This window comes from Mus pahari, chromosome 8 (genome assembly GCF_900095145.1).
Source record: "Mus pahari chromosome 8, PAHARI_EIJ_v1.1, whole genome shotgun sequence".
In the NCBI taxonomy this organism is placed as follows: domain Eukaryota; kingdom Metazoa; phylum Chordata; class Mammalia; order Rodentia; family Muridae; genus Mus; species Mus pahari.
In genome coordinates this window covers 58,801,512-58,814,902 of record NC_034597.1, presented here as the reverse complement: position 1 = coordinate 58,814,902, position 13,391 = coordinate 58,801,512, and the positions used below count along the sequence as shown (strand labels likewise).

The window sequence follows — 13,391 nt, the reverse complement described above, 5'->3', positions numbered from 1 at the left end:
TTTTTTTTTTTTTTTTTTTAAATTAAAATATGACTGCTTCCAGATAACTTCAATAGGAAGAAGACATTTAAATACCATCAATTAAACATATGAAAGCTGAGAATAAAAACATCGAGCTATTATGAAAGGTCTGTAATTAGACAGATACTTAAATGGACAGGGCGATGGGCAAGTGTTCAGTCATGGATTGACTAAGAACATTTTGAAAACAAATACAGCCAAGTGCACGCAAACCCCTTGTGACAATGTCTGATATGTGAAGGTGACGCCTAGTTGTTCCTCTGTCAGATATCAACAGTGGCCTTGTGGCTTCGGTGTGACGTTGAATTTGTGTTGGTTTGATTGTTGCTTAGTCACTCTTCCCCAGTCACTCTTTATCCTGGGCACCTGGAGAAACTCAAGGTCACCTTATGTGTGGTGTTGGTCTCATCAATGGAGGGAGCTGACAGTGCCTTCTCACCAATGTGTCACTCAGTCTAGCTGAAGCAATGGGGCCTTTTGCTTCTGCAGGAAGCAGTTGCAAGATCCCCTTTGTCGTCCCTGTGCTGAGATCAGCTTGATCCCCAAGGGTCTGGCCATTCGCTGTTTTTTTTTTTGGCAAAGGATGCAAAGGGAGAAAGTGTTACATAGACAAATACAGCCTATGAAACTGGCCACAGGGGCAGCCGCTGTCTGAGTTCACTGGCTCCTTGTCCTATTAAGGAGGACAGGGTGCACGCACATTTTGAACTATGTGGTCCTGTGGACTGTGGGCTGCCTCCACGACCACCTGTGTGGTCAGCCATCCCTGGCATGTAATGTCCACAGAGAGCATGCCGCCAGCCCTTCTACAAGAAAGGCTAGGAGTAATTGAGCCAGGATGCCAGCTGGTTCACCTACTCTGCCATGTAAACTAGTCTAAAGCAAAACCCAGCGGCTCCCATCCCTATGTGGCTTCTTGAGAGTATAAGACATTGCACAATAAGACATGAACTTTTGATATTCAAGGGAACTCATGTGGCTGGCTCCTGCCTACTGAGAAATTCTCTCCCTTCCGGCAGCTCTCTGGTTCCCACCCAGTGGTTTTAAGCCCTTCCCTTGGGACTTTTTTTTTGTACATTCTCTCTCTAGTGAGCAGTGTCATCATACTGATATAGAAATGCCTTTTAGGGTTATACAGTGGAGAACCATCGGAGACTATGCAATGATGAAATGATCAGGTAGCTAAAAGTGATATGCGGTTGGTCTTCAGTGAAGGCACTGATGGATATTTCTGTAGGAAGCTAAAGTGTGAGCTGCTTGTCTCACGATGCAAGGCCCCTTAATGGATGCACTGTGGCACGCACGTAGGCTCTGTACAGATTCTAGGTCTTCAGTATTACTCTCCTTGCCATTGTTGGGTCTCCAAGCTGATGGGGCGTTTCGACTCTTTATTTTCAAAACATCCTGTGCATCCTGAACCGAAATCTTAATTTCCCCTGTTTCAGCGTTTCCACCTTTCCTCCTTTGGAATGCCATTGGTCATTATGAGTGACACCCTGCCAACTCAGTAGGGAATTTCCTTTGGCCAAGGTGTTCAAAGCCCACCTTGTGGTATTCATGCAACCGTTTTTAAATGTCCGTATAACAAGATTTCTCTCTCCGTAGGGCATTTTCCCTGAAACATACATCCATTTGAAAGAGGCAACCGTGGAAGATGGAGGGTAAGTTCCCGTCCAGGAAGGCCACTAAAGTGATGGAGCTATAAGATGACCATGAAAGAATGTCCTTTGCCTACTGATGTCTCTCTCCTCTTGTTGGTTTCACTTGCCTCATAGAATTCCTCCTTCCACCTCCTCTTTCCTTGTTCCTCCTGGACACCCTCCCCCAGGACAGTAAAGCACAGTTATGAACTCTGAGAGCTTTTCATTTCCTCTCAGAGTTGCTAGTTGCTCACTGGGTCTGTGAATGTGAGGCCATGTGGGCATTTGGGGAGGAGGGACATCAGTCTGCCCTCCCTTGGTTTTGAACCGTGAATACATCATAGTTGCAAGTACACGGCGGAATTTTCACAGCTCCCTGGAGGAAAACATTGATGATGTGCACTGATGATGCGCTTGGCGTGAGGCGCTAGGGAAGCAGTGTGTGGGAGCGTGCTGTGTAGACAACATCCATTCAGTCTGAGTCCTCATTTCTTGTCCGTGTCATTTGTCCTGCAAAGCATGGACTCTGTGGCGCCTGGGGAAAGCAAGACACTCAAAACAGGAAGAGAGAATTAAGAAGTAGAACTCGATCCCATGGCTGGTGCCAGAGAGGCTGTTCCAGAATCCTGGAACCTCTGAAGTAGATGGACATGATTGAGAAGTTCCAACCCACATTTAAAGACAAGAGGTAGAGATGTGCTCAAGTTCTTACGGGTCTTCCACAGTAGACCCATCACTTGGAATATTCTCCTCTACCCGCTACCCCCAGAGGAATCCTCTTCCCAGCGGGCCATTTCTGGGCAGCCACGGAGTGTCACTTGTAAAGGCAAAGTAGGAGTGCTGTTCTAACTGGATCTGCCAGTGAAAGGCAGGATGCCCAGTTTACTGTGTTCAAAGTATTGAGTCAGCAAATACAGATGTTCCCGAACTTGTGATTACATCATTATAAACTCCCCAGAGTTGAAAATTTCACAAGCCAGTGTCTCAAGAAAGCCTGCCATTCTATGCAATAGTATATGCTAATAAGAAAGGACAACAAGAAATCCGTTTATTTCACCTAAATTATGAAACATAGCCTAGCCCGGCCGCTCAGAACATTTACATCAGCTGACAGTTGCGCAGAATCATCTAACACAAGGCCTCCTGGAAGATAGAGTAGCCTGTGCCTCATGTAGTGAGTTCAACACCGTGCTGCAAGTAAAAAAGCCAGTACCTGTGAGTGTCCCCATCGCAGACATCTCCAAGTTGCAAAATTAGAGCCCCCTCAGTCAGGGACCACTTGTAATTTTCCACAGTTAGCATGTAAGAAATGTTTCACGAGTCACATCTGTCTTAATGTATTGTCTTACTCTACCTGAATACCCTGTTTGCATGTCCTTGCTATCTTTCTCCTATTGATAATTGTTGGAACACAGTGGGGGAGGGGATTTATGTGAGTAAACACAGTTATGCCTAATGTGAGTGAGGAAATTGGTTTGTCCCCCTGTGCTGTGCTGGGGAGCAGTAAGTGAGAAGAAACCCTCTCTCTTCCTAGAGGAGGGCATGGATCAGTCCTCAGGCGACTGGGTGAAGTCATATACCACTAACCTCTCTCCACAAAGGAAGCAGCTGCCAGATGGAACCAGGTAATAACTGGCTTGGTCATTGGCACTTTCAGAGAGAATCAACATGAGGAAGTAGAGTCTGAGCTTAGCCTGTGCCATGCAAAAACTTAGTTTAGTTTGTGGACCGTGCTATTTTCAGTTCCTTGCTTTTGTTTGTTTTTTGTTTTTGTTTTTGATCGCGGTTACCTGTGTTCCAGCTCTCTAAAGTATATGCCCTCCCTCCCGGGGCAGATTGGTTTCTTTCAAACCACAGCTGCCACGTTCCTGCATTGGATTGTCAAGAGCGTGGTGGTCAGGAAAGGTGGCTCCTGTCCTGTGTAGTAAAGTGTGCATCCTTTTGGTTCCTTGTAGGCAGCATGAGACCGTGATTCCCGGGGAGTTGCCCCTGGTTCAGGAGCTCACAAACACACTACGGGAATGGGCTGTCATCTGGCGCAAGCTCTATGTGGTAAGCTTTCCCTGGGGCTCCCTTGGTGGTGGCCCTGGGTGTCACTTCTGGACACTCAGTCGGATTGACTGTTGGGCTGCAGAGCCATCTTCTGCATTGAGTTGAGTGAACCTTCCCACAAGGCTGGAAGCCAGCTAATTCTCATTTCCCCACGAGTTGGGCCCCTTGATGATGGCATTGTGGAGGTGATCAATAGTGAGTTACAGCTACCAGTACTTAGCCAGGCCTTCTTGGGTGCCTCAAACCATGAAGCCTCACAACATTGCTATAAAGAAGATGCAATTAGCAGAGCAGTGGTGGCGCACGCCTTTAATCCCAGCACTTAGGAGACAGAGGAAGGCGGATTTCTGAGTTTAAGGCCAGCCTGGTCTACAGAGTGAGTTCCAGGACAGCCAGGGCTATGCAGAGAAACCCTGTTTCGAACTCCCACTCTCCACCCCCACCCCCACCCCCCAAAAGGGAAAGAAACCTGAGCTGGGTCCTCTGGACCCACAAGATGGAAGGACAGAACCAATCTCCATAAGTTGTCCTCCGACTCCCACGTATACATTCTGGTATTCATGCCCTGCCCCAAGTGAACACATAAATAGAATCGGGGGGGGGGGAACCTTAAAAGAGTAGAAATTTAATCTACTTGTAGTATTTAGAGGAGAAGACCTGGGGGTGGGAGGCTCATGGTGGAATACCAGTTGCTTCATGGGAAGAGGGAGAGAGGGCAGAAGACACATGTACAAACTGTGTGTCTCACCACGAAAACCATTGTCACATTAGCTCCTCAGCTTTGTCTAAAACGGAGCCAGGAGGCATCTTTTCTTTAAGCACACACACCCTGTGATTCAAGGTTCAGGACCTGGGACTCAGGAGCATTTAGCATCATCAGGCTAGAAATGGCTATTTTGCAAATGCACAAGATGCTCAAAGTTCGTTGTTAGCATGGCGGCCTCTCCTGTCTAGGAAGCTCTTTCCTTAATCCTGAAGGCCAGAGACCCTTTTCTACTGTTGCTTGGCAGGAGAGCTCGCGTTGGTGAGCACCGATGGCTCTCGCCTATATAGGGGACTTCCAGGCTTCTGTGGGTGAGCAGGAAATCATGTGGTGAGCAAAATATATTCTCTGATTAGACATGTGAATGAGCCCATGAGGTTGTGGGCTGGAGAGCTGCACCCAGCAGCCGTTACTTTTTCTTTATGTGGTCAGTCTTACTAAGTCACAGTGATACCCCCATTCTTGTTCCTGTGTAGCGAGGCAGTCACCAAGCTCATTCCAGCATCAGTGGTAAGAATCCGGGGCTCAGTATTCCAGGATGAGTCATTCCATCGTGAGCCCTTTGTGTGGAAAGCACGCCGTATTTCTGCCTACCCACCCTTCAAAGCTTCCTTTGTGTCCTTTCCTCTTCAAAATGTGTCTTCACCCTTAACGTTCTCTCTTCCTGACCTCCTGAGTACTTAACGGCCGCATGCGCAGTCTGGCCCTTGGGATGTGATGCCCATATTGAAGGTGATCTTTTGATCTCTTCAGACTTGGTTGATGAGAGCACTGACTCTGAGCCCCTAAATCACACGCTCCGGGAGGGGAAGGATGCAGCTGTCAACCCTGCGGCCGCCATTGATCAGCTGGTACTTCCATTGAGAGCACTCAGGTTCTGGCTAATTGATTGCTGAGTGGTGGATATAGCAGGGTTGATGGGTGAGAAGTGGCGTGGGTATGGGATTGTCCCTTCATGTTCTTCTTTCTGGAAGTTGTTTAGTGGAGAAATGAATCGGGTGAGTGTGGGTTGAGTGTTCTGCATGGTCTGTGCTCTTATATTGTAATGAAATACCTGGGGTGTGTGTGTGTGTGTGGGGGGGTGACTTATAAAGAAAAGAGACAGCTCCACACCATAGTCTTGGAGGCTCAAGGGCCAGATCGTAGAAGTGGGCTTAACTCCAGTGGGTACCTTGTGGTGGATTGTCTAACAATAGCAGGAGCTTATGTGGAAGGACAGCATGGCGTGACAGGAAACCAGAATGTGGAGAGCCACCTCATTGTTTGCATGAGAACCCTCTCATGATAGCTAATGTGGGTGATGCTTCCAGTACTCGCTTACCAGTCTCCATTCCTTAGGATCCCAGCACCTCTTAACATCACCGCACTGGAAGTCAGCTATCTAACACGTGACCCCAAGTGTATCACAGACAAGCCACAGGCATTCCTAATCTAAAATTCAAGCACCCAGAATGCTCAAAAGTCCAAAGTGTTTTGAACACATTCATGATAACATGTGTGGAAAAGTCTACCCTAACTCTAATGTCATCTGTGAAGCTTTCTGTCTGTATAAAAATCCATCTGGAGGCCGAATTAAATTATCTTGAGGCTGTTGCAGAAGGCAGAGGATGAAGCATAAACAATTTTCATATTTAGACTTAAGTGTCATCCCCAAGAGATCTCATTCACTCTATTTAAATATTTCTTGAAAATATTGATTAGCGGTTCTCACCCTGTACCATGGAAGGAGTTTTTGTTGTTATTTGTGCCATATGTAAAAACAGTATGCAGAAAGGCCTTTGCTCTAATAGACAACATCATTGCTCATCTTCCTCAGTATTTCCTCTCTGTATCTACAAGTCATCAAGACTAGTTTTCTAAGGAGAAGAACTAAGATAAGGGGCTAGGAGTGTAGCTCAGTGGTAGAGTGCTTGTCCTGGTGTGTCCAGGGTTCTATACCCAGACAGTCGGACAGAGAGACAGACAGTCACACACACAACACACACACACACATACATGTGCACACAGACACACACATGTGCATACAAACGTACAAACACACACATGCATACAGAGACAAACACACACATTGTGCATACAAACATGCACACACAGACTACACACATGTGCATACACACACACACACACACACACACACACACACACACACACACACACGGGGTTAAGAATGAGGAAAAAGGTCCTGAGAACTTGTTCTGTCTGTGCCCCGCTGCCAGTAGTCGCAGTGTGATGAACTGATAAATACTTCTGAGCATTTTCTTTGTGAGCCTCCCCCTCCCCCAATTTAGTAGCAGAATTGAATTTTTAAGGGCAAAGCCTAGTGAATTAATTGATTTTTTTTTTTTTTTAAATTCCCTCTCAGAGGACAGCACACTTTTTTCGTCTTGGACATCTGAGGAGATAACTGTCAAATGCCTGATAGCTGCTACTGATTGGCTGTGAGAGGTGTTGACAGTGGGTGGAGCTTTGTCGTTGTCTGGGCTGAAGCCTGATTGTGCTCTTGATACCTGCTTATCCACTAAGGAATAGTCCACGTAGAATGAGTTTGTTATTAATCACCTCCAGCCTCCCCCACGCCCCCACCCCTCCCCTATACCCCTCCCCCTCCCCCATGCCCAACCCCTCCCCCACACCCCACCCTTCCCCCTCCCCCACACCCCACCCCTCCCCCATGACCAACCCCTCCCCCAATGCATGGGCAGTTCACCTCAGGCAGAATTTCTGATTTTCTTTCTTGTGTTAAAGTAGCAAACTTCAAATCCTGTGTTTCACTGGGAAGTATTTAAAGGATAGAAACCCTCTAATCTTAATCTCTAGTTTCCAAATCTGTCCTCTCGGATGTCTTACCATTTTGATTTTGGATTCTGCCCATGTATTCCTTTATCTATATAAACATAAAATTTGGGCTTTGTTGGCATACATTACCACATTAACATCCTTCTTCCCATAGATTAGTTTTTTAATTCTTGATTCTAGTTAGGGATTATACCCAGGCCTCTGTGTATATTAGGCAAGGCCACTACCACCAAACCACATCTGCAGGAATTCCTTTCACAGATTTGAACAGGCATTTCTGTGTGACTGTTAACTACCTCTAGGGTGCCCTAGAAACTGTGTTATTTCTAAATATGCTTCCTGGTTCTGTTCCTTTCTGTCTAAATTGTAAATTTACATTTTGAGACCGTGTTTTCTAGAGGGATAAATGCAATCAACTAATCAATTTAAGCCCAGCTACGAAGTTGCTGGATTATTCAAGAAAGAAAAGATGTTTTTCTCCTGGTTTTAGCAATGGTACAGAGTAAAATCATCAGAAATGTATCACAATGGGGATGGAGATTGTCTACACTGAGGAGAAGAGACCCCTCATCCAGAGAGGAAAGAGAAGAGGCTGCCTGTCCCCAAGAGCTTCCTTCATGGTACTTCTTTTCTCCTGAGAGCATTGTTACTGATTTTATTTCAGCTGTCTTTTCTGGTGGGTGTTGACCTTATTCTACGGGAGGAAACAAGCTATAGGAGCCAAACACTGGCCTGCTAGCTGGGAAAGGGCATGTCCTCTGCGTGCCCTGCCCTAACTAGCTCCGAGATCTTAAGCAAGACATCCAGAGTCTCCAAACGTCTGGAGGATTTTGACACCTTACAAAGGTGACACAAAGTGCCATTCCCTTTCTGCGTATGTATTTTCATAGCCTCGCTTCACACAGCTATGAGAGCATGGGCAGGAACTGGGGCTACGAAATCGTCCTGTGTGCAGATAAGCAGTCAAGGCCTCCCTGGTGGAGACCTGTGATGGTTGACCCTGTCCTAACTGGAAGCAGCAGCCATGGGGGATGCCCTCCCACTGGACAACCTTGACTCAGAGCTGCCTTCTCTCACCCAGCTCTGGCTGCCAGCAATCCGGGAGCTGCTTTCTGTGTGCCACACTTACCCAAGGCCGCTCACCGCCTTTCTCTCCTGTAATCATCTTGGGCAGAGTGGCCTTGAGCACTTGGGGAGCAATCTACTGTAGATAGCAAGCCTTCTTGGTTGATGTTCAAGTCCAGGAGGCTCAGACATTTCCAGTAAGTAGAGTACACATTCACAGTAGTTCCCTGGTAAGCTTTGCCTGCAGAATCGCCCCTTGATCACTTAGTCACTGGGTGTTTCCAGGTTTTGATCAGGGAGCTCACCTGGTGATGGGCCAAGGAAGTTAGACAATGGGGCTGGACAGACCAAGCAGTTCTTAGAGGGCTCCCTCCCTCACTCTGTGTGTGTGTGTGTATGTATATAATGAATATGTATATCTATATGTTCAGGATCAGATACCTGTATGTATGTGTGTATGTGTGTGTGCATACACAGACTATATATATATATATATATATATATATATATATATATATATATGTTTTTCGAGACAGGGTTTCTCTGTATAGCTCTGGCTGTCCTGGAACTCACTCTGTAGACCAGTCTAGCCTCAAACTCAGAAATCCACCTGCCTCTGCCTCCTAAGTGCTGGGATTAAAGGCATGCATCACCACTGCCTGACTTTTTTTTTTTTTTTTAAGATTTATTTATTTATTCTATGTGAGTACACTGTAGCTGTCTTCAGACACACCAGAAGAGGGCATCAGATCCCATTACAGATGGTTGTGAGCCACTTTGTAGTTGCTGGGAATTAAATTCAGGACCTCTGGAAGGGCAGTCTGTGTGATCTTCACCACTGAGCCATCTCTCCTGTTCTGAATATATATTTTTACATTCAGAATAATCTACAAACCTAATAATAGCCGCTGAATACAAACAGCCCTTTAATAGAAACGAGCATAAATTTGGAAGACTGATATCAGATCTTTCTGCTTAAGAAAAGTCCTTGACCTCCCGGGTTCTCATCTCCTCCCCTAAAATTGAAATTAGCTATTATGTGAGCCTTGAGCATTCACTGTGAGAGTTCACTGAGCTGGGTCCATGAGGTTTCACCAGCACCTAGCTGCTGTTCCAGAGTGCCAAGAAGCCTGAGTTTAGAAGAGCATCTCCATCATACTGTGGCACTTGCCCAAAGAACACTTATATTTGTCTGTCTACCCAGTTGTGGCTCTTGCCTCATCTTGCAGCTTGGGACTGAAGGGACTGAGATTATGCCGTGGCTGGCTCTCTTTCAGCTCTGTCATATCTCAATCCCTCCAGGTAGGTGGATTTACACTTTCTATCTCTTTTCCTCTGCTGCCTCAAATTTGTGTTCCCCAGCCGAGACAGGACCAGGGATCTCTGGCCTCTTCCCATTCAGTTGCACCTCTCCCCGCTGCCATGGGTCCCACTCCTATATAGTTAAACTTAGGCATGGCACATCTGTTTGAGACCTAACTTAACAATTAGCTCTACCAGGTTAGTTTTGCTCTCCAGGAAAGTCTCAAGCCCCTGATCCTCCTGCCTCAGCCTCCCGAATGCTTGGATTATGTACCACCATAACTGACTAGTTATACATTTTTTTTTCTTGGTTTTTCGAGACAGGGTTTTTTCTGTGTAGCCCTGGCTGTCCTGGAACTCAGTCTGTAGACCAGGCTGTCCTCGAACTCAGAAATCCGCCTGCCTCTCCCCACTTCCTGCTGGAGAAGGAGACCAGTGCAGTTTTTGTGAGGTAGTCGGCTCTTTCTGTAAGTTTTGGAGCTGGAGAATACTCCTGCTTCCCGAAGAAAGGGAAGAGCCTGGTGATGAGAGTGGCTAATACGCAGCAGCACCGTGGAGTCAGGGAGTTTAATTATTAACATGCATTCCTAAGAAAAACTGATCTTCATTTCAAAGTTGCTCCAAAAGAAACCCTTGTACCTGCTCTAGTGTTAGGGGACTGTGGAATAGGGAGGGGGGGTAGGGAAGGTGTAGGGCACACTGAGTCACTCTTTCTTCCTGTCGCCACACCCATGGCTGGCTGTACATCCAGGTGGATGAAAGGTGCCTCTGAGCAGTCAGTCATCGATGGGCTGCCACAGCCCGCTCTAAAGTACAGTTGAGCTGGCCTCCCTTTGGAAACAGATTTCCTCTTCAGGCAGGACGTGTGATCTCTGAATTACAAGCTCTGCTTTCATATGGCTTTGTCAAGAAACGGGATGTGACATGGAGATGCTGGAATGTCTTCCTTAAAAAAAAAAAAAAAAAAAAAATCAAACCTTTGCCAGGCAGGCAGAGCTTTTCCGGGGCGAGAAGAGGGAGTAAGGATGAGTAGGAAGCGTAGCTGGATCGTCAGGTGTCACCCATCCTGGACCCAGAAGTTAAAGGCTACAGGGAAGGCTTCTGCGATTATCGCAGAGCTCCATTCTCAGGGAGCATTTGTATAATTCCTACTGAGTCTGTGCAGAGCGAGGCGAAGAACTGAGACAGCCAGAGCTGCCAATCAGGAAGTCGTTTTGTAGGATTCATTGAGTTGAACAGCTCTGTCCTAGACTGGAAGATGTCTTTGGGCAGGGATCTTTGCCCAAAGTCACATAGCAAATTAATGATAGAATTAGAAACAGAAGCCAAGTTCCCATATGTTCTCCTTTTCCTTCTAAATCATAAAACCCCATGGAAGAGGAGATGAGCACAATCTGAATCTCCTCCTCCTCCTCCTCCTCCTCCTCCTCCTCCTCTGCCTTCTTCTTCTTCTTTCCTCCCTGGCACCCAATCAATCAATGTCATGATCTGAATAGCCTCCAAATTTCTGAAACACTTCCTGGGTGACTTGTACATTCCTGTCACCATGGGAGGCAAAACTGTCTTTTCTTGTGTCTTTGTTTTAAATCTCCAGAAATGTTAACAAAGAAGGAAAACAAAGATAAACATCTGGATTACAGATACACCATGTGAGATACAGGGATATCTATACTGGTCTGGTAGAAAATAGTATCTGGGGTGTGTTCAGTGGGGGTGTCCGTTCTTCACTGAAAGTCAAGCCAGGGTATTCTTTTAAAAATTTAAGCAAACATCAGATTTGTTCCCAGGCTCCTTCTGTACCCCAGGATTGTGCTCACTTTTTCAGAGAAGGTCAAAGAAGTTATCTAATGTTGTGACAATGGTTGATAATGCAGGAAAGACTAACCTGGAGAAGGGAAGACCACAGATGGTGGAGAAGAGGATTTGTAAAGGGCAGGCCTGGGCTATGTAGGCTGTAGGAGCCAGAGGCCAGGAAGGAGGGTCTTCTAGTCCATTTTCTGCTCCTAGCCCAAAACACTTGAACTCAGGTGCTGCATAAAGAGGAAAGGTTTGTTTTGCTCCGAGCTGTGGAAGCTAAACGTTCGGGATCAGACAGCTGTATCTGCTCATCCCTGTGGCCCAGTCATATAAGGAAGACTACTTCATGACAGGATTGTGTGCAAGGAGGGTCCCTCACAGGGTGAGGCAGGAGTGATTTGGAGTCCAGGTCCACAGTCTTTCCTAACAGCTCTATTGAGAATGAGCACACCGTCCTCCACCTTAGCCAGAGAGCTGCCTTCTGCAATGGTCGTCAAATAGTTAAAAGAGCCGAGAGTAGGCGGTCATTGAGAGCTCAGCCTAAATGAGACATCTGTATTATAGTATAGATTTATATCTATCTATAAGTCTATACTGTCCTGTACTCTTATCTATACTATATCATACACACACACACACACACACACACACACACACACACCGCCCCCTACTCCCATTGCCATCAAGGCTCAGGGAACATCATCTTGTTAAAGGGGTCAGAGAGAATCTAAGAATGATGGCGAGGAGGATTTGAAATGCTCTCTTCTGGATGTGCTATGGCGCTCATGAACTCACAGCAGCTGTAGCTACTTGTCCCAAACCTATACAAGATCAAACCAACAGCACTGCTCAGCAAACTGTGGTACCTAGACTAGGTGGGTTTGCAAATCACCAAAAATCATGAAGGTGGGAGGGGACTGGAGAAAGGATATGCTTGAGATGTACTGTATATGTGTATGAAGTTATCAAAGAATAAATAGGGTTTTTTTTTTTTTAGAAAAATGAATTAGCTTAGTTCAGGAGGCCAACTTTAATCCCCTTCACTGAGCCACATCCTCTGTGGTTTAATTACCTCCTCCTGGGTCACTCATAAAGTCAGCTGTAGACTTCATGGCTCTGCAGACCACACCTCCAGCACTGGACCCCTTGGGGAAAGCAAGTTATATGCAGATCACTGAAGAGGGCAACTGGAGAGACACAGAAGAATCTAACAGACCCACTCTACTTGGGAGTGCTGGATCTTCCTCTGCGCTCACATGCTTATCCCCCGCAAAGTGCATGGGGTGTCAGAGGAGTGGCGAGGGGCATCTCCGATGTAGACAGCTTAGCTCAGAGCAGTCAGAACAAAGCCCACCTCCTTCAAGTAAGTGGGGGAGCTCACTTCCTTTGGCCTGTTCCAGCTCGTCTGTTGAGAATGAATTTGGCACAGCGAGCAGGCGAAGAATGGCTGTCTTCATCCTTCTTTGGGGGAAGGACTTGTCGAACAAGGCTGATATGGACAGGCAGTAATTAAATTGCCTCGGATAATGTCTGATATAATTGAGACCAAGAACTTGTGAACATGTACCCCACACAAAGCACCACCTCATGCTAAGGATTCCCTGGGCCCCTTGAACTCTTTCTGTTTGGAGTATGGAAATTAACACCTTAATTATAGCTAGAAGACGCTAAAAACTACAGGAGTAGAGCAGTCACAGGAAAGGAAAAATTATCTTTTTACTGTCTAGCCGCTCTGAACGGCAAAGTCTGTAGATTTAATTCCTCCCCCTCCCCTCCTCGGTTTGTAAGACAATGAAATGGGAACATTCTATGCAGAATTGAACTGGAAAGGCAGGGGTTTTAAAAACTTGATCTTTAAATATTTCTTTGTGCTTTCCTACGGCCTGGCTCTGGAGATTGCACAGAGATGTGAACGCCTTCCTGGTTTGAAACAGAAATTGCCTTTTTTTTTTTTT

At 46.3% G+C, this 13,391-nt stretch overlaps 1 protein-coding gene across 1 annotated transcript in view; it reads left to right on the top strand.

Moving 5' to 3' along the window:
* The window catches only part of Dock5 (dedicator of cytokinesis 5), a 182,496-nt gene that overhangs the window by 70,806 nt on the left and 98,299 nt on the right, over nt 1-13,391 (top strand). The window contains exons 4-5 of the mRNA XM_021204056.2: nt 1,627-1,682; nt 3,617-3,713. Coding sequence (XP_021059715.1) covers nt 1,627-1,682; nt 3,617-3,713 — 153 coding nt within the window. The remainder of the gene's footprint in view (nt 1-1,626; nt 1,683-3,616; nt 3,714-13,391) is intronic.